The sequence below is a fragment of the Oryctolagus cuniculus genome, chromosome 9, assembly GCF_964237555.1.
Source record: "Oryctolagus cuniculus chromosome 9, mOryCun1.1, whole genome shotgun sequence".
NCBI lineage: Eukaryota > Metazoa > Chordata > Mammalia > Lagomorpha > Leporidae > Oryctolagus > Oryctolagus cuniculus.
Genome location: NC_091440.1, coordinates 111,320,580 through 111,342,576, shown reverse-complemented (window position 1 = coordinate 111,342,576; position 21,997 = coordinate 111,320,580). Strand labels below are relative to the sequence as shown.

The window sequence follows — 21,997 nt, the reverse complement described above, 5'->3', positions numbered from 1 at the left end:
TTTGCCTTCTAGGTGAGAAGTTTGGGCACAATCTTGATGGCAGTGAAGCATTGTTGAAATTTCTGACTAGGGTTGGTATGGTGAAAGTGAGTTTTAAGAAAGTCATTTGGCTGCAGTGCCTACAGTAAACTCCAGAGAAATCTTATCTGAAGTTTGAAGTTTGCTGCAATAATCGTCCCAGAATAGGCTGCTGGACTACACTGGGTTAGGCCACTAGCAATGAAGACAGAGATAATGAATATGTTTTAACAGAATAAAAAAATCAAAAGGAAGTATTGAGAGAAGATGATATGAGTCAAAAATAAATAAATAAATAAAAACAGATACTTTAGGGCTTCCCAAACTTTTCACATTATTTTTTTTAACTTTTATTTAATGAACATAAATTTCCAAAGTACAGCTTATGGATTACAATGGCTTCCCCCCCATAACGTCCCTCCCACCCACAACCCTCCCCTCTCCCACTCCCTCTCCCCTTCCATTCACATCAAGATTCATTTTCGATTCTCTTTATCTACAACATATAGAAACATATATCTACAACATATAGAAAATAATATCAGCTTGACCACTGAAGTAAATATGATTACTTTGAGATGGAGATGACCCAATGTCATGAGCACTCAAGGCTCATTCAGTTCTCCCCCAACTACCACCTGTCCCCAATCACTGGCATAGCACATATTAATAGCTGGAAAATCATTTGGGAATTTCTACTTGAGAAGTTAATCATCTTAGCTCTATGAGCAAAAACAGACTTCCAATGAAATAGAAGCAACAGTACCAGGAAGACTATAAAGAGAGTCCTTGACAGTTCTCTCTTGTGGTTCTGGGAAGTGGGAAGAACCATAGCTATCAGCAGCTCAGGGAAAGTGGATGCCACTGAGACTCTATAGTATGCTGTGTTGCTATGATGATCAGCAGGCTAGGTAAAGCAAATGCACTTTCAACTTACTGTGCTTTCAATGTATGATGGGTTTATGGGATGTAACCCCAGATGTTAAGGAGCATCTGAACACATTTTAAAAAAGCAAGTATTTGTTTCAGTGCACAATATGATACATAGAATCAAATTATCATTTACATACTTAGAAAAAGGTGCACCAGCATCAAGGTTAATGCTAAGGAAAGACTACATGAGTGCCAAGCAAGATAGCCTAGTACACCAAACCACTGCCCACATTAAAATGATGCAATAAAACAAGGGCAGTGACTGTGGGGGCTTAATTTATGCATGAAAGCAGTCAGCACCACAGGGCTAGCTGGAGGGAAGAAGTTGGTAGGAACCTAAAAGGAGACAAAAGCAAAACAATGAGCAGAGGGATTTGGGATTTTATATGAATATGGAAATCCAAGCCTATTTGCTTCAAAATTTAAGAAGTACTGCCAACTTGTTGCTTCTTAGTGATTTCTGTATTTAATAAATTAAGTAGTTTTGTAGTTCTGTACCTCACCTGTTCTACTAATTTTCATTGCAGCAGGGAAGAGTTAATAGGTTGCAAAAATGTAGAAGCTTGCAATCCATTATTACTGTTGATAATTAAAGATACTCAGTTGCAGAAATTTTTTAAAATGTTTTCCCATGATTTGTTTAACTCAATGGCAGAGTGGGAACAAACAAACCAGTAAAATGGTGTAGATTACATTATAAAAATAGGAATGAACAGCTCTTCTAAAAGCTAATGGAGTCCACACATTTCTCCTGATGATTGGCAGCAGGCTACCATGTGTATGATTCAGGAGGCACCCTTCTTGCATGTTGGAGTCCCTGCGAGTGGTGTTTTCTGGTGTTGGGGCACATGCTTGTGTGGCTGTAGGTGGCAGCTCCCAGAGAGATCTAGCTGACTAATTCATCCCAGGCCTTCTACCCAGCAGAGCAGGTGCATATCTGCATTGACCCGTGCATTCATCACCAGCCTAACCATGCTCCCTTCCCCAGACAAGCTGTGTCAGTATTCTCTCATCCCTACTTACCATTTTATTCCAATTTGGATCCAACTAGTTCTCACAGTTCCCCACGGGACTTCTCCACAAGCCAAAACACATCCTCCTGGCTCATTTGCTCCCGTCATTCTGTTGACCTTTCCACAGCTGTTTGCTGCTCTCACTATCATGCTCCTTGTTACAGCTAAGTAGAAAAAACCAGAAGCCACAATGGAACTCTGGCATCCTCACAGCCCTGGGTACAGGCTTTGGTTTTAGCACTTGCCACACAGGGCTGTAAATGTTTACATTTCTGATCCCCCCCCCTTTTTTTTGACAGGCAGAGTGGACAGTGAGAGAGACAGAGAAAGGTCTTCCTTTGCCATTGGTTCACCCTCTAATGGCCGCTGTGGCCAGCGCGCTGTGGCCAGCACACTGTGTTGATCCGAAGGCAGGAGCCAGGTGCTTCTCCTGGTCTCCCATTGTGGGGAGCAACTCGGACTATACTAAGTTACTGGAATTAGGACTTATTCTATGCATCTGCTCTCCCACAATATGGCGCTGGGAGAGGAGTAAACAGCTTCTACACAGCTGCCTCCAGTTTAACCAATAAACAGCAGGACATGCTCCTGATTGGAGGAGAGCAGCATACTCGGCGTGTGGGCAGCCGAGTTGGGATTGGTGGAAGAGGACTATAAAGGAGGAGAGAGACAACATGCACCAGGAACATCTATCTGAAGGAACACCCGAGCAGCCCCCGAGAGAGCCGGCCAGCGGTGTGCCGCTCCCCCGCGGAAGTGGGGAAAGTGGCAGGGGGAACCGCCCCTCCATGGAGGTGGAAGGACGGCAGCCAACCCGGGGAGGGCCGAGCAGACAAAAGAACAGCGCAGGGTCCTGTGTCGTTCCTCCACGAAGAGGGGGAGCGACATCCCATGGGGTGCAGGGCCCAAGCACTTGGGCCATCCTCCACTGCACTCCCAGGCTACCGCAGAGAGCTGGCCTGGAAGAGGAGCAACCGGGACAGAATCCAGCGCCCTGACCAGGACTAGAACCCAGTGTGCCGGCGCCGCAGGCGGAGGATTAGCCTAGTGAGCCGCGGCACTGGCCTCTGATCCCCTTTTTCATGAAGGGCAGATGGATGCATCTTTGAGACTTGGGGCTTAGCAGGGAGCCTAGCACGTAGTGTGTCTTCACTTACTGCTTGGAAAATGAGTGAGTGAATGAACATCACCCTGTTTTTTAAGATTTATTTACTTGAAAATAGAGTTATATAGAGAGAAGTAGAGAAAGAGAAAAAAATCTTCCATTCTCTGGTTCATTCCTCAAATTGCTACAACACATAGGGCTGAGCCAGACCAAAACCTAGAACTCCATCCAATCTCCTATGTGGTTGGCAAGGGCCCAAATACTTGGGACATGTTCTACTGCTTTCCCAGGTGCATTAACAGGGAGCTGAATTGGAAGTGAAGCAGCTGGCACTTCCAACTGGTACTAACATGGGAGTAGGTGGCAGCTTAACCCTCTGTGGCATAGTGCTGGCCCAGCTGTTTCTTGGATTTGAACACAGTAGGCTCATTTTGAGCATAAGGTTTAAGAAGTCTCCTGTTGTCTTCATGGCCTGCATCTGTTAGTCTTCATTTAACAGCCTCCTGGGAAGTTTCACCAATGATAGGCGAGATCACTATGTTGTGTCCCATGGTTTCTGAGTCTTTGCTTCATCCTTGTGCAGGTGGGGAAGTGGAAAGACAAATCCCTGCAAATGAAGTACTACGTGTGGCCCCGCATGTGTCCTGAGACTGAAGAACAGGAGGATGACCACCTGAGCATTGTCACCCTGGAGGAGGCACCATTCGTCATTGTGGAGAGTGTGGACCCTCTGAGTGGAACCTGCATGAGGAACACAGTCCCCTGCCAGAAGCGCATCATCTCTGAGTATGACACTCTCCTTGATGGCTCTGGAGGCAGGGGTGGGGCAGATGGGATGCAGCTGTGAGCCTGGGACCATGTATGAGGCATGGAATGAGTTGGGCACCATGTCCAATTCTCAGTTCCTCTCAAGCTTTGTATTCACTGGCAGCTCTGTGGTCTGGTGTCTGGGTCTGTCTAGATCCCAGCCTGGCAGAATGGATGCTGGCCAGGATAACATCCCTTTGGCTTTGCCTGGCCTCAACCACCAGGGTCTCAAGTTTATGGAGATTTAAATTTACTGTTGATGTTGAAATATGTTTTCTTGGACCAGCATGCTCTAAAATTTTGAGATTAAATGCCATCTTTTTTTAATAGATAAAAGTATTCTCTGCTGAGACAAGTCAGGGTAATGGCTCTGTTTGGTGAGGATGGGAAATACCTGGAAGGCAGAACAGGCAGCCACCCAGGTGGCTTTTCTGTCCTTGGGTTAAGGCACTGGTTCAAAGGGAGAGTTCAGTGTGTGAAAATTCATCAAATAGATCCCTAGGATGTGTACCCTTCCCTGATGTATATTGTGCTTCAAAGGCATGTTTAAATTTTTCATAAAACGTGGCTCAATGTGATGAGATAATGAAAATATTGCAGTTCTGGAATGATTTATTCCTTCATTCAGGTCTCTTATAAATTATGCTGAGCTGTGAAGGGGTGGCTCCTGCTTTGGGGTTGGAGATTTAATGACAAAGAGTAATATTCTGCCGCTTGTACAAAGCGTTGTTTTTGTTTTGTTTGTTTCTTTAACCGGCTAGGAATAAAACAGATGAGGAGCCAGGCTACATCAAAAAATGCTGCAAGGGGTTCTGCATTGATATCCTTAAGAAAATTTCTAAATCTGTGAAGTTCACTTATGACCTTTACCTGGTGACCAATGGCAAGCATGGGAAGAAAATCAATGGAACCTGGAATGGTATGATTGGAGAGGTGAGCATCAGTAGTTAAGAGCTGTTTCCATTATTCATTTATTTTGTTTCACTTGGATATTGTGTAAATACTCATCCAATGAATCTCAGAAAATACAAAGTTGTAAATAGAATATGGTGTGGCTCTTTGTGAGGTCATGTGGTCCCTTGCCTTCCTGAATGTTCTAACTGGAGCATTGCACCTTTCTCTTCAGGTGGTCATGAAGAGAGCCTACATGGCAGTAGGATCACTCACCATCAATGAAGAACGCTCAGAGGTGGTCGACTTCTCTGTGCCCTTCATAGAGACTGGCATCAGTGTCATGGTGTCGCGCAGCAATGGCACTGTGTCCCCTTCTGCCTTCTTAGGTGAATGAGGTGTCTCCTGGGGGGAAGGGAATGGAAAGGATACACCAGGGCTCTTCATCTGGGAGGCGGTTTGCTAGGAAAATCAGAAGCCATGATGCCCTTTTGTAAGACAACAGTGGTGGACTGGTAACCAGTGGCCTTGCCTTGGTCTGATTCTCATCACTAAAGTCATCATTTGGCCTTGAGAAAGGTTGTTCCAGCAAGGGACTAAGTTTCCTTATCCACAGCAGGTATTTCATCCAGTTCATCTCAGAGGCTGCTTCCTACTATAATAATTTCCAAATCTGGATATCATTGAAATACCTATTTATTTTTAATTATCTTTAAGAAGTGAGCCCAGTGCTACCAAAGACAGATTTCTATTTTCACATGAAGCTTCTGAGGCTTTGCCAGACAGAGCAGATCTGATTTTTCCTCCCACCTCACCGCATCCTTCCCCATACCCTCTCTGCTTCCCCACCCTCCAGCATCTCTTAAATGTCAAAAGCCCTAGATGTGATATAAGACCAAGTGAATAAGGCCAAGATTTCAATTAGAAGAGGTCTTTTGTGAACTCATACCCCATATTTTTGCAGGGCCTATAGAGCAAAAGGTTAGAAAATAAAATGAAAACAGAATACTGGCCAGGAGACCAAAAGCCTGGTTTGATCATCAGCAAGCTATAAGCCCTTGGACCAGTCACAACCTATCTAAGGAACAGCAGTGTGTATTAAGTGGGCAAAATAGAATAGACAGTGACTAACATTTATTTAAACGGTTACCCACAAAGAATTAATTCAATTAATGTCCTGCAAAGTAGAGTTACAGGTTCCGTAGAATTTCTCCATGAAGTCTTCAAATTTTGAGTTAATCTTCTTACTCAAAATGAAGCAAATTCTGGCCATGCCAGTTTTATGTGAAATACTATTAGATTGCATACATACTATGTATTAATCTTCATAGTTGATGTATTTTTTTTCTTTACAAAGGTAATTGGAACATTAAGAGATACAAACAGAACAATGTAATACTTCTAACTCTGTCAGTATAGCACAGACGTCTGAACTGAAGGACCAGTGGCATATAGGTAGAGTGCTAGAATGATTTAGAAATGCCAAGTAGAGTGTGTTTCTTAGTGTGTTTGGTGGATGAGCAGCTAAATAGTTACAGGGATGAGAGAAGCCAACCTCTACTGAAAACCTACCATGTGGTAAGCCAGGCCTTACTGTACAACCTTAGGTTGCACTAGTAATACTAATCTTATACCCATTTTATAGCTTAGCAAACTGAATCTTAGACAGTTAAGCCATTTTCCAACAGTCTTTCAGCTAATAACTGGCAGATCCAGAATTAGAGTCTGGCTAAAGCCTGTGTTTAATACAGGTGAGGTCATTTCAGAGTTCAACCCCTGATCTAGGAACCAGTGCAGTGGACAGAGACAAAGGTGCAACGTAAAACAATGGGACAAGGAAGACTTTGTACCTCTGAGGATCTGAGTTTGCAACCAGGCCCTGCCACTTTCTGAGTATATACTTGGAAAGGACCTTGGCATTTCATTCTTAGTTTATTCCTTTGTAAAACAGAAAATGCAGTCCCATTGTAGGAGAACTGTTAAAGGGATCATACTCCTATGTGGTATGTGGTAACAGTACTTTCTAAACTGCAGACCAATACATATGTTTACTGAACTTTTTGAATAGAAAGTTGCCCTGGGATTAGGTGGGGAAAGGAGATCATAGAAGGGATGTTTTTATTCAGTTATCTCTCAATCTTAAACAAAAGTGAAATCAGGGTAGGATAGCAAGGAGAGTCTTGCTATCATGCACAACAATGCAGAAGCTTTGAATTGTACCTTCTACCCTCACGGTCTCTGGCTGCCATTGAAAGGCTTTGTGTTTCATAATAAGTATATTAATCTCAGGAGCTTTATTAAGGGCCCTTTTAGATTGATTAAAAAATCAGGCTTTTATAATTCCTTTGGAAGCTCAATAGTAAAGTCAGTCTTGGAGTCCAAAAGATATTTCCTAATTTTCAGTCAATTTTACCCCTTTTTCAGCTTCATCTTTATTAATGACTTGGAAGATGAAGCAAACAGCATGTTAATTCACTTAGTTATGAGTTTACAATGTGATGTGACAGCTAAAAAGGCCAGAACTATTTTGAGACACAATTGAGGGAGCATTGCATCATGGGACAGAATAGCCATTGTCACTTTTTATAGCCCTTCAGAGAGATGGCTTCTGGAATATAGTGTTCAATTTCTGGACATCGCCAAGCCAGAGAGATTTAGCTCAACTGGAAGGGGTTCAGCAAAAATGAATAAAGATATTAAATAAAGCATGTGGAAAACATTCTCGCCATCTTGCCTGGTCTTGTCCCATCAACCCTGTCACTTGGTAATAGGGCATAGATTAGAGTTGTTCTGTGAATTAAAGCTTATTCACATTGCTGTGTCTCCTGTTATATTCCCATTGTTTCAGATACTGATATTCAATGTGTATGGATTTTTTTACCTTGACTCATACTTGTATTCTCTTACCCTAATTATGTCTAATAAAATATACCATATTGAAATGGATTGAAAAAGGAACTCTAGACCAGGAAGTTTAAGCATGCGGACAAGGGACTTGGTTATTCATTGTACATAATTATCACCAAAACAATTTAACTCTGATGTGGTAGCCAAATCTATAGAGAATGCATTTGGTGGAAAGGCTTAGAAGCCCCAGGAAAGGCCTTTCCAGGCCTCCACTGTGTGCTGTGGCCGTAGAGATGAGAACATAAACCAAGTCAATCCAGTTTGATTCACTGGCTCTGTGTCTAGGTCTTCCAAGGCGCTGTTTACTCAAAGACTTCAAGAGTGACAGAAACTATAGTCTCTATAGCCTCAGAAGATTCATGGGCATGAGTCTGTCCTCCTCATGGCGGGGGGGGGGGTGGGGGGGCAAGAGGGGAAGGGGGAAGAGGAGAGGAGAGGAGGAAAGAAAGAGAGGGAGGAAGGGAGGGAGAGAGAGAGTGAGTGAGTGAGTGAGTTAAGAGAAAGAAAGAACCCTTGAAACTCACCCATCCAAGAAACAGAGTTGCCCAGGCAACGTAATTCTTGCTTCTTCTTCATCCAGGATCTGTCTTACACTGAAGGCATGCAATGAACTTTAGTTTATTCTCCCCCAAAACTCACAGTTGCCTGATCCAGTGAATAGATGAATTAATGAGAGTCTGTTTGTTCTCTGCTTTAACCCTGGGCATTGTTTTCTTTTCCTTCCCCAGAGCCATTCAGTGCGGATGTGTGGGTCATGATGTTTGTGATGCTGCTAATCGTCTCAGCTGTGGCTGTCTTTGTCTTTGAGTACTTCAGCCCTGTGGGTTATAACAGGTGCCTCGCTGATGGCAGAGGTAAGGCCAGCTGGAACTGCTCCATATCTGCACTTTCTCTGTTGGTAATTCCAAATCCATGTACCCCTCATGTGTTACCTGCATCCTCACTAACTTATCTAGTTCTGAAAAAGTAATCCTTAGCTTTTTTAGATCACCAGCTTGGTGGCTTAGTTGAAATACCCCAACTAAGATGTTTGAATCTGTATGTGCCCTGCTCTGTTCATGGCTGGCCCCAAGCCTATTTGCACCCCTAAGAAAATGAGAGGAAGGATGAGTAGGAGCTACAGGCAGCAACAACACACCCAGGAAACTATTTTAATAAACTTAGGCTCTGGGAAGTGTGTTAGAACAGATGTGACTAACAAGGCAGATGGTACACATGCATAAGGAAGAAGGGAAAATAGGTTATCCAGGGTCTTTGCAGGTGGTTGGGGCTAGTAGAGTTCCCCACTGCCAAAGGGTCACTGCTGAGGTACGTGATTTCTAAAACCTACATCCCTAGCTCAACTCCTTGCCATGGAGTCTAGGAGCTCAGTGTTTGAAATACAATGGAAGAGGAAGACAGTTCTAGCCAATAGCTATGAGTGGGGAGTTGCCCAATTTCTTGAGTAGGAAGGTTCAGAGATTTGAGGACTACCCGTGGTTCAGGGCATTTATGACACTTTTAAAATGCCCACTGCATTTTGGAAGAACCAATGAGATCCCTGTGTAGAGCCCCTCCAAAACTTCCTTAGAATCCTAGGATTAAGAAATATTTTACCAGGGCCAGCATTGTGGTGTAGCTGCTTAAGCTGCCATTTGCAGCACCAGCATCCCATATCAGAGTGTCATTTCAAGTCTCAGCTACTCTGATTCTGATCCAACTCTCTACTAATGCACCTGAGAAGGCAACAGATAATGGCCCAAGTGCTTGGGTCCCTGACACCCATGTGGGGAGACCTGGCTTGAGTTATGGGCTCCTGGATTTGGTCTGGCTTTTCCCTGGCTGTTGTGGCCATTTGAGCATTGAATTAGCTGATACATAATCTCTCTGTGTGTCTCTTGATTTCTGATATCCTGCCTTTCAAACAAGCAAACAATCTTTTAAAAATAGTTTTTTAAAAGAAATATTTTACCTTCTCTGAGTATTTCCACTTCTAGAATGTGAGCTCTTTCCTTCAAAGAGAAAAGATTCTTAACCCTGGTCATGCAGAAGAATTACCTGTGGGACATTTGAAAAACTAAGGTTCTTGAGCCTAATGTTCTGGTTCACCAAGTCTAGGATGGTGATTGGCCCACTGTGTGCTTTAAAATAATGATTCTGCAACCTGGTAGCACATTAGCATGAGCAGCCCCACTCCACACTAATTTAATAAGAATAGCTTGGAGTAGGTTACCAGGCAGCAATATTTTGAAAAGCTGCCCTCGTTTTTTAGTTGAATTTATAGTCTAGACATGAATTAGCACTTCATTGACATGGTGCAGATGTCGATGTGTCTTTTCATTTGGTTGGTATATTCTGAGGTAGGATTCTGGCTGTCTCCACAGTATGGTGTTGTCAGAGGGTTTTCTTCCTATAACAGATCACCCTGAAGCTGTGGCATGTATCTCAGCCTTAGAAGTACCAGTAAGAAGTATACCCTTGGGAAATACATGAGCATATACATAGCCTGGCAGTGTCAAGAGCTAAAGTTTGTGCTTCCCTCTCACTCTTAAAAAGCCAGGTGCAAACCCAATCCTACAAAACTCAAAGCAAAGTTTTTCTTTTAAAAAAAAAAATACTCATTTATTAATTTGAAAGTCAGAATTAGGGAAAGACAGAGAGAGCTTCCATCTGTTGGTTCACTCCCCAGATAGCCCCAACAGCTACAACTGAGCCAATCCAAATCCAGGAGCTTTTTCAGGATCTTACATGAGGGTGCAGGACACAAGTACTTGGACCATCTTCTGCTGCTTTCTCAGGTGATTAGCAGAGAGTTGGACCAAATGTGGAGCAGCTGGCCCTCAAACCGTCTGCCCAAATTGGATGCTTGTGCCACAGGCGGCATTTTCATCCGCTACACAACAGTGCTAGCCCCAGAGCAAGTTTTCAATTCCTCACTTTACCAAAGGATGCTTGTCTTGACAGAGGAATTCACAGGGTGCCACTTTAAACACCAAGTCTCCTTAGAGCATTTTACAACTTACAAACCTTTGATTTATAAGCAACTTTTTAGTTACACATCTGTTGCATGAAACAAGGTCCACATGCACAGATGTGTGTGCACAGTTAGATATTGAACTCAACATGTGTAGTCCCTGACAATTTACTTGGCTGAGCAGATGCTGTCAGGATCACAGATCACATCCTAAGACCTGTGCTAAGATGTTATCAAATTGTGCAAGCAGATGTTCCTTTCTGCAGTGGAAGGGCTGCATCTTGGAGATTCAGACAACAGACACGATTCTACCATCACCACAGATAGCAGAGGGTACAATACATTACAGTGATGGGCAGAAAGGTGGGTGGAGAGAAGCCAAAGTCAAAGAGGGGGGCATGCCTTGTCCTTTCTCCCTGGGCTTTCTGATAATTCTCTCACACAGAAGCTACTACTAGAAGAACCAGTTGGGAAGTATGGGCATTGGAAGGAGGTCAAGGCTGTCTTTGAAACACTGAGGGCTAAGTGCTAGAAGCCAATAAAAAGTCAGGAGAAGCGCATTCAGAGCCATTCTACCTCAGTGTGACTAGCCTTAGAGGAGATTTATGACAAAGGTAGCAAAAGTCTGCACATAATTCTTGCTGACACATTTGGAAGCTGAAATGCTTTCTTGGTATTTATAAATATAAAACAGGAAAACTATAATTAATGGCCCAAGTATGACCAAAAAAGGTCTTTGCTATTCAGTTTTTATGTGATCTTGAGGGTCTTGTAAATGGTGGCAGACAGATCACTCCTCCCAGGCACCAACTGAGTCATGACCAGTAATTGAAGAAAGACACACACACACACCACACACACACACACACACACACACTTGGACTTTTAAGTATCCCTCTTTTGCTTTCACAAGAGAAGAGGAAACAAGCTATCAAATCAGAAAACTGTCTATAAAAGAATACAGGCTTAGAGTTGGCTGCTTTGGACAGGAGCTCACCAGCTCAACATATTTGTAGGTTGAAATAGAACCAGTGATTCTGGTTTAACTGTTTACCTGTTTCTTTTTGTCCTGCCAGAGCCAGGAGGTCCATCTTTCACCATTGGCAAAGCTATTTGGTTACTCTGGGGTCTGGTGTTCAACAACTCCGTACCTGTGCAGAACCCAAAGGGGACCACCTCCAAGATCATGGTGTCGGTGTGGGCCTTCTTTGCTGTCATCTTCCTGGCTAGCTACACTGCCAACTTAGCTGCCTTCATGATCCAAGAGGAATATGTGGACCAGGTTTCTGGCCTGAGTGACAAAAAGGTAAGAGACCTATGTGAAATTTGTCATCTTTCACTCCATCTTGTTCTCAAAATTCTCCTGTCCATTTTGTCTTGAGAATTGACAGGTCTTCTGTTTTTCTTAAACTGGGGCATGGGAGCGGAAATCAGTTTCCCTACTGAAATAATAGGACTACATGTTTACCTCCTGATTTGTGAAAGGTTGTCAAAAGTACTCCCCAGGTGGCAAATAAGGAGCTTGGTGTGTTAGAGGCTTTCTGAATATCTGGTAGCTCTTGGTGCTTTTGGTTAGGTAGCTCTGTCAGCACTCGGTAACCCACTAGGTGGTTATTAGAGGGTTGCCCCTGTGTACCCACATGGAAAGGGCTGGAGCGTTAAGGTCTCATTTTCTTCCCAGTGGTGTTTGACTGTGGGCTCTCCTTTTGTTTTTCTACACACGCATGTATTCTTACGACTGAGCAGGAGGGTTGTTCACATTGTGTCTTGAAGAGAAGTAACTGCTGTTTAACTCAATGAGGGCCCTCTGTGCTGCTGATAAATGGGTTGCCTGCAAACCAACTGTAGCCCTCCCCATGGGCCTGTGCATTCAAGAGTAGGAACATATTCTCTGGTCTTCATAATTTCTGCACATGGATGTACTAAGCCTTCTAGGTCTGTCTGAGGCGTCACAGTGAGGACAATCTAAGACTAATGACAGGAGCCTCCTTCATGAAGTGTCCAGTAGAGCTAAGGGCCAAAATAATTGTGGAGACTTTCACTCACAACCAATTCTCTATTTCCTTAAGACTTAGAAAATATTATTCCCCACCCCAACTTGTAACTCCAGGATTAAGCCAGAAGATAATGGGATATGGACAAAGTGCCTTAAGATCAAATAATGTCTTATCACATGGTTTAGGTTTCCTCAATATGAAACCCTAGACATGTAAGCAAATGGTTTGAGAGGAGTGAACAGAAGATATATTATCTTTGGGGTCTAAGGTTCTGATTTTTCTATCTATCCATCTCTACTCGTTGGGAACATTCAAAACCATGTTGGGAAAATAAACAATATCTTTAGGAAATGAGAAATGTATATATTATGTGTATATGTATATATATATGTGTGTGTGTGTGTGAGAGACATTCACTGTATTTGATTCATTGTATTATCTTGTCCTCTGATTTATCTTCCTTTATAATTTTTCTTCCTTATTTTTAAACTATTCTTTCATATTTCCTTCTCCTTTGTTTTAAGATTTTAATTATCTAACTCATGATGTGTTATATATTCATATATTCATTCATTTAAATTTCTCTCTCTCACACACACATGCATGTACACATTGTTCCTTCATCAACATCTTTCAACATTTTGGTCCTCACTAGAGTTTGAATTAGATACCTGCTATCACCCCATGTTACAACCATGACCACTCTCACAGCTATCACCTTTTGTGACTATTTCTGTGACCCATGTAGTAGTATTGATAAGAAAAACAACTTGGGGATAAGAGCTTGGATGTGGTGTAGATAAGGTAGACCTTGCCTTCCTGGATACATGGATATTGTGGAAGTTTAATGGGCCATGCCCCCATGTGTAGATTCTCAGAAGGTATACCAGATCATGTCCTCTCACCAGAAGATGGCAGAGGTATAGTGGATTGTGAAGCCACATGGAGTATGGCGGGGTCATGTCACCTTGCACTGATGTAGCAGAGTGTAGAGACCATGTCCTCATGTATGAATGTAGCAGAATGTTGTGGGACCATGTCACCATATGCTAATATGGCAGCTGAATAATAGCCTACAGCCCTTCTTAGAGCTCCAGACTGTTCAAAGGGGAACCACCATATATATTACAATGTTTTCTTCAATTGTCTATGAAAATTTCTTGAAACACTGAATCTTCTTATACCATTGTGAGCTACCCAGCAACAACTGAAAGCATGTCTTCATTTGAACTAAGCACAGTTAGAATGGAGGGAAGTTGTTTTGCCTTGTGTGGTTTTGAAAGAACCTAATCATCCCATGCTGTTTGATGCAGAGAGGATATGAACTTGACCTCTCTACCACATTGGTTATATTCTGAAATTTTGGATCCCATCAGTTCTGTCAAAGACTTTTCAGCATGTCCCAACTCTCTAGTCTTTTTTTAAGCTTTTATTTAATGAATGCAAATTTCATAGGTACAACTTTAGGAATACAGTTGTTCTTCCCTCCATACCGGCCCTCCCACCCCAACTCCTGTCCAGCCCCCTCTCCCATCCCATTCTTCATTAAGATTCATTTTTAATTAACTTTTATACAGAAGACCAACTCTATACTAAGTAAAGATTTCAACAGTTTGCACCCCCATACACACACATACAATTTATTAAGTACTGTTTGAGAACAGCTTTTGCAGTTAATCCTCATAGTACAACTCATTAAGGACAGAGGTCTTACATGGGGATTAAGTGCACAATGACTTCTGTTGTTAATTTAACAAATAACACTCTTATTTATGATGTCAGTGATCATCTGAGGCTCTTGCCATGAGCTGCCAAGGCTATAGAAGCCTTTTGATACCACAAACTCCGTCAGTATTTAGACAGGGCCATACGTAAAGTGGAAGTACTCCTCTCCTTCCTTCAGAGAAAAGTACATCCTTTGATGACCCCTTCTTTCCACTGGGATCTCACTCACAGAGATCCTTCATGTAGGACATTCTTTGCCACGTTGTTTTTGCTTGCTTTTTTTTTTCTTTTGGACAGGCAGAGTGGACAGTGTGAGAGAGAGACAGAGAGAAAGGTCTTCCTTTCACCGTTGGTTCACCCTCCAGTGGCCGCCGCAGCTGGTGCGCAGCAGCCAGCGCACCACGCCGATCCGATGGCAGGAGCCAGGTGCTTCTCCTGGTCTCCCATGGGGTGCAGGGCCCAAGCACTTGGGCCATCCTCCACTGCACTCCCTGGCCACAGCAGAGAGCTGGCCTGGAAGAGGGGCAACCCAGGACAGAATCTGGCACCCCGACCGGGACTAGAACCCAGTGTGCAGGTGCCGCGAGGCGGAGGATTAGCCTATTGAGCCGCAGCGCCGGCTGTTTTGGCTTTCAATGCCTGAAACACTCTAATGGGCTTTTCAGCCAGATCCAACTGCCTTAAGGGCTGATCCTGAGGTCAGAGTGTTACTTAAAGGGATTGTCATTCTATGGCTCTGCTGTGTGCGCTGCTTCCCATGTTGGACATTCTCTCCTTTTTAATTCTATTTTTAGTACCAGGCAGTTGATGCTATTTATATGATCACTTGACCACTTAGTCCTATCTATATGTTCACTTTAACACTTAATATGATCACTTTAACAAACTAATGGCATTTTTACAACCAGTTTTAATGGTATTTGGGGTCCCATGACAAGTTTTTAAACTATACCCTTAGTCCATAGAAATGTATGCAGAACTATACAGCTTTACAGTTACAAGCTTCCTCCTCCCTCTCTTATTCCCCCTCCTATTTTTTACTGAGATCTATTTTTTATTTTTGACAGGCAGAGTGGACAGTGAGAGAGAGAGAGAGAGAAAGGTCTTCCTTTTGCCACTGGTTCACCTTCCAATGGCCGCCACGGCTGGCACGCTGCGGCCAACGCACCGCGCTGATCCGAAGGCAGGAGCCAGGTGCTTCTCCTGTTCTCCCATGGGGTGCAGGGCCCAAGGACTTGGGCCGTCCTCCACTGCCTTCCTGGGCCACAGCAGAGAGCTGCGGAAGAGGGGCAACCAGGAAAGAATCCAGCGCCCCAACCGGGACTAGAACTCGAACTGTGCTGGCGCCGCTAGGTGTAGGATTAGCCTATTGAGCCATGGTGCCGGCCTGAGATCTATTTTCAATTGACTTAATACATGTATGATTAACTCTATGTTAGATAAAGAGTTCAACAGATAGTATGAAGAACAAAAAGACAAAAAAAAAAAAATGAAACTGTTCCTTGTCAAAACAAGGGTTGCTCCAGTCATTGCTTCTCAAAGTGTACATTTAACTTCTGTGGATTTTGTTTTAGGTGCTTTATTTGTTCTTACATATCAGGGAGAACATATGGTATTTGTCCCTTTGGGATTGGCTTATTTCACTAAGTATGATGTTTTCTAGATTGATCCATTTTGTTGCAAATGACCGGATTTCATTTTATTTTTTATTGCTGTGCAGTATGCCATAGTGTACATATCCCACAATTTCTTTATCCTGTCTTCAATTGATGGGCATTTTGGTTGATTCCATGGCTTAGCTATTGTGAATTGAGCAGCAATAAACATGGAAGTGCAGATTGCTCTTTCATTTCCCTTGGGTAAATTCCTAGGAGTGGGATGGATGGGTCACATGGTAGACCTATATTCAGATTTTTGAGGTATCTCCATACTGTCTTCCATAATGGCTTTACCAGTTTGCATTCCCACCAGCGGTGGAATAGGGTTCCTTTTTCTTCACACCCTTGCCAGCATTTGTTGTTGTTTTATTTCTGTATGAAAGCCATTCTAACTGGGGTAAGGTGAAACCTCATTGTGGCTTTGATTTGCATTTCCCTGATTGCTAGTGATCCTGAACATTTTTTCATATGTCTTTTGGCCATTTGGATTTCTTCTTTTGAAAAATGTTTAAGTCCTTGGCCCATCTCTTAACTTCATTGGTTGGTTTGTTTTTGTGAAGTTTCTTGATCTCTTTGTAGATTCTGGTTATTAATCCTTTATCTGTTGCATAGTTCACAAATAATTTCTCCCATTCTGTCAACTGTCTCTCCACTTTCCTGCTTATTTTGCTTTACAGAAACTTCTCAATTTAAAGTAATCCCATTTGTTAATTTTGGCTTTGACTGCCTGTGCCTCTAGGGTATTTTCCAAGAACTCTTCACCTGTGTCAATGTCTTGCAGGGTTTCCCCAAAGTTCTCTAATAATTTGATGGTGTTGGTTCATAGATTTAGATCTTTAATGCATGTTGAATAGGTTTTTGTGTAAGGGGTAAAGTAGGGGTCTTGCTTCTTACTTCCGCATATGGAAATCCAGTTTTCTCAGCACCGTTTGTTGAAGAGACTGTCCTTGCTCTGGGAATTGGTTTTAGATCCTTGATCAAATATAAGTTGATTATAGATGTTAGAATTTATTTCTGATGTTTCTATTCTGTTCCATTGGTCTGTCCATCTATTTGTACCAGTACCAGGCTGTTTTGATTATAACTCTCTTGTAGTATGCCTTGAAATCTGGTATTGTGGTGCCTCTGGCTTTGTTTTGTTGTATAAGATGGGTTAGTTATTTGATGGCACCTGAACCTCCATATGAATTTCAGCATTTTTGCTAGATCTGAAAAGAATATCTTTGGTATTTTGATTGATATCGCATTGAATCTGTAAAGAAGAATGGACATTTTGATGATATTGATTCTTCCAATCCATGAACATGGAAGATTTTCCATTTTTTCTATCTTCTGTTTATTTCTGTAATGTAAAAAATCTCATATAATTTTCATCATAGAGATCTTTGACATCCTTGGTTAAATTTATTCCAAGATATTTGATTTTTTTGTAGCTATTGTGAATGGGATTGGTCTTAGGAGTTCTTTCTCAGCTGTAGCATTTCTGTGTATACAAAGGCTGTTGATTTTTGTGTATTGACTTTATATCCTGCTACTTTACCAAACTCTTGTATGAGTTCCAATGGTCTCTTAGTGGAGTGTTTTGGATCCCCTATATATAGAATCATATCATCTGCAAATAGGGATAATTTGATTTCCTCCTCCCAAATTTGTATCCCTTTGACTTCTTTTTGTTGCCTAGTGGCTCTGGCTAAAACTTCCAGGATTGTTTGAATATTAATGGTGACAGTGGGCATCCTTGTCTAGTACTAGATCTCAGTGGGAATGCTTCCAAAGTTTCCCCATTCAGTGTGATGCTGGCTGTTTGTCATAAATTGCTTGGATTGTGTTGAGGAATGTTCCTTCTATACCCAATTTGCTTAGAGTTTTCATCATGAAAGGGTGTTGTATTTTGTCAAATGCTTTCTCTGCATCTATTGAGATAATCATATGGTTTTTGTTCTTCAATTTGTTAATGTGATGTATAACATTGATTTGTGCATGTTGAACCATCCCTGCATACCAGGGATAAATCCCACTTTTTGGGTTTGGGTGGATGATCTTTCTGATGTTTTGTTAGATTCGATTGGCTAGAATTTTGTTATGCATTTTTGCATCTATGTTCATCAGGAAAATTGCTATGTAATTCTCTTTCTTTGTTGCATCTCTTCCAGGTTTAGAAATTAAAGTGATGCTGGCTTCATAGAAAGAATTTGGGAGGATTCCCTCCCTTTCAGTTGTTTTGAATAACTTGAGGATAATTGGAGTTAATTATTCTTTAAAAGTCTGGTAGAATTCAGCAGTGAAGCTATCCGGTCCTGGGCTTTTCTTTGTTAGGAGATCTTTATTACTGATTCAATTTCTGTCTTGGTTATGGGTCTGTTTGTTTTTCTATGTCTTCATGGCTCAGTTTAGGTAGATTGTTATTTGTTCAGCAATCTATCCATTTCTTCTAGGTTTCCCAGTTTGTTGTCATACAACTCTTTGTAGTAGTTTCTGATGATTCTCTTTGTTTCTGTGGTGTCTGTTGTTACATTTCCTTTTTCATCTCTAATTTTATTGAATTAGGTCTTCTCTCTCCGTTTTTGTTTAGTTGGGTCAATGGTATATCGATTTTGTTTATTTTTTCAAAAAGCAGCTCTTCCTTTTGCTGATATTCTGTATTCTTTTTGGTCTCAATTTTGTTGATTTCTTCTTTAATTTTAATTATTTCTTCTACTAGTTTTGGGTTTGGTTTCCCGTTTTTCTGATCCTTGAGGTGCATAGATAGTTGGTTTTTTGGTGCCTTTCCAGTTTCTTGATGTAGGAATCAGTGGCTATAAACTTTCCTCTTAACAATACTTTTGCTGTACCCCACAAATTTTGGTAATGTTGTATTGTCATCTTCATTTGTTTCCAGAAATTCTTTGACTTCTCTTTTGATTTCTTCTATGATCCACAGTTCATTCAGAAACATGTCGTTCATTCCCCATGTGTTTGCATATGATGTAGAGATTCTTGAGTTGTTGATTTACAGCTTCATTACATTGTGGTCAGACAAGCTGAGTGGTATGATTTAATATTTTTGAATTTGTTGTCACTTTATGGCCTAGCATGTGATCCAATCCTAGAGAAAGTTCGATGTACTGGAGAGAAAAATGTGTACTTTGTGGCTGTAGAGTGGAAGACTCTGTAGATATCTGCTAGGTCTATCTGGTCTATGGTGTTGATAAACTCTATTGTTTCCTTGTTGATTTTCTGTCTGGTTGATATGTCCGTTGCTTAAAGTGAGGTATTGAAGTCCCCCATTACTATTGTATTTGAGTCTATATCTCCCTTTAAATCCCTTAACAATTCTTTTAAATAGCCAGGTGCCCTGCAATTGGTGCCTATAGATTTATAATAGTCACATCTTCTTGTTGAATTGGTCTTTTAATCATTATAAAGTGTCCTTCTTTGTCTCTTTTAATAGTTTTTGTGTTAAATTCTATTTTGTTTGATATTAGGATAGCCACACCAGGTCTTTTTTGGTTTCTGTTAGCATGGGTTATCTTTTCCATCCTTTCACTTTCAGTCTGGGTGCATCTTTGTTTGTAAGATGTGCTTCTTATAGGCAGCAAATAGATGGGTTTTCTTTTAAAATCCATTCAGCCAATCTGTGTTTTTTAACTGGGGAGTTGAGACCATTTACATTCAGTGTGACTATTGTTAAGTACCAACTTTGCCCTGCCATCTTTCCATAGAGAGTCCTGTTTATGTATTTTGGATTTCATTTGTACTTTTGCTCGGTCATTTTCTGCATTCATCTTCTTTTGTAGTGATGTTCCTGTTTCTGTGTGTAGCACATCCTTGTGCATCTTTTGTAGGGCTGGCCGAGTAGTTAAAAATTCTTTCAATTTTGGCTTGTTGTAGAAGATCCTTATTTCTCCTTCATTCAGAAATAAGATTTTGCTTGGCATAGCATTTTGGGTTGACCTTTTTTTTTCTCTTAGGACTTGAAGTATGTCTTGCCACTGTATCCTTGCTGTAGAGTTTGCAATGAGAAGTCTGGAGTGAGTCTGATTGGATCTCCTCTGAATTTGATTTGTCGTTTCCGTCGTGCACATTTTAAGATCTGTTATTTATGTTTAACTGAGCAGAGTTTTGCTACAATGTGTCATGGTGAAGTTCTTTTCTGGTGTGTCTATTGGGAGTTCTGTACTTTTTGTACTTGGATGGCTTTTTCTGTCTCCAGATTGGGGAAGTTCTTTGTTATTTCATTAAGAAGGCCTTCTAATCCTTTCTCTTTCCACACCTTCCAGAATTCCTAGGATCCATAAGTTGGGCCATTTGATAGAATTTTGTAAATCTCCAATCATGATTTTTAATTTTTAATTTCTTCTTCTTATATTTAGTCTGACTGTATTATTTCCAGAAATTCTTTCTTCTGTCTCATCTATTCTATAGTTAAGGTTTTTAACTGCACTTTTTATTTGATCTATTTAATTCTTCATTTCTAGTATTTCATACTGGCTTCTCTTTAATATCTCAATTTCTTGGGAGCACTTTTTATTTATTTAGATCATGAATTTTTTTCTAATTGCTTCTAAGTAATCTGACGATTAATTTTCTGAATTCCTTTGCTGGCATGTCCTTGATCTCTTCTTCAGCTTCCATTATTGAAGAGTTGTAGTGTTCATTTGGGGGGCTCATAGTATCTTCCTTATTCTTATTCAGGAATTTTCGTTTGATTTTTAGCATTTCTGGTTGCTTTTGTCTTAAATTTATGTCTTTGTGCTTGTGGTGAGATTTCCTTCTGCTATGAGCTGCTTTATGTCTGTGCATTACAAGTGGAAGGTTGCAGCCCCACTTCCTGGAGCCCTGATCACTTCTAGCTCATGATGGAGGCAGATACCAGAGCTCTGGTGCACTAATCCGTGCCTACTGGAACTGGGCTCACTTCTCACTAGTACGTGAAACAAACTCAAGTTCTCGAAGTTTAGGACTACTCCTTGTTTTAAGCTTGTGTGTGGGGAGGAAATTACTCTGAAATGTTGTGATCCTCGTTCCTGGGTGGGGGTGTTATGAGGTGCCCCTGCAATTGATGGGCATATGCCTTGGATGCAAATGCAACAGCCCCCTGCTTACATTCAAAACTGAAAACAATCACTGTGGCTTTTCCCCACCAGTTGCAGGTCCAGTTGAGGGGAGAGGGGAGACATAGATGGACAGAGGCATGCCCCACCTCTCTATTTGTTCCCCTATACTTTATCTTTCTTCCTGCTTGCAACTGCAAATGCAGTTCACCAGGCTCCCCCACCCACCACCATCCATAGCTCTGTGGACTCATGATTTCTCACCTGGTTCACTGAGAGGAGTGGTGCCCGTCTCCTCATTTGGCATCTCTTCAGTGACTCTGCTGCGCCTCTCCCATTTCCCTTTCTTTTATTGTTCCCTCAGCATGGACCTACCCAGGTTCTGTTGGACTCGGGCTTCTCTGCACAAATTTCTCGGGACTCTGTCGCTGGCTTGTATCCCCTCTGCTTATTATCTATTTTGCCCTGCAAAACTCAGAATGTCCTGTTGCTATACTGTCATCTTGGGCCCTCCTCCACTCTCTAGTCTTGTTGGCCAATACTTGGGTGCTTGCCTCCTAACCCCAGGCATTTTTTAAGTCCTCCTTCAACAATGCCTCTATCTGAACACCTGCCTGGGGTGTTCTCGTTTATTCACTCACCAAACTCCAGAAACATCAAAACTCAGATTAGAGTCACCTCATTTGTAGAGCTTCCCTTGGCTCCTCTGGGTAGTTAACCATTCTCCTATGTTGTGTCAGTTTCTCACCTCTTTATTGAAACACTTGTCTTCTACATTGTATTGTGGTAGACTGTACCTGACTACATACTGTCTATCTCACTGTGACCTCCATAGTCAGGGACCACGTGATCATCATCATTAAGACAAAAAGAAAGTCTGTGGGGAGAGAAAGAAGGACACATTTCCTTAATAGCATCTTACATAAACAGTAGACTCAGCATTACAAGTGAGAAAAT

General features: G+C 41.7%; 1 protein-coding gene across 1 annotated transcript in view; it reads left to right on the top strand.

Moving 5' to 3' along the window:
• The window catches only part of GRIN2B (glutamate ionotropic receptor NMDA type subunit 2B), a gene marked incomplete at its 5' end in the record, with an annotated part of 515,436 nt that overhangs the window by 431,624 nt on the left and 61,815 nt on the right, over nucleotides 1–21,997 (top strand). Inside the window, 5 exon segments of the mRNA XM_008259603.4 lie at nucleotides 3,653–3,855; nucleotides 4,638–4,809; nucleotides 5,003–5,156; nucleotides 8,403–8,528; nucleotides 11,704–11,933. Coding sequence (XP_008257825.1) covers nucleotides 3,653–3,855; nucleotides 4,638–4,809; nucleotides 5,003–5,156; nucleotides 8,403–8,528; nucleotides 11,704–11,933 — 885 coding nt within the window.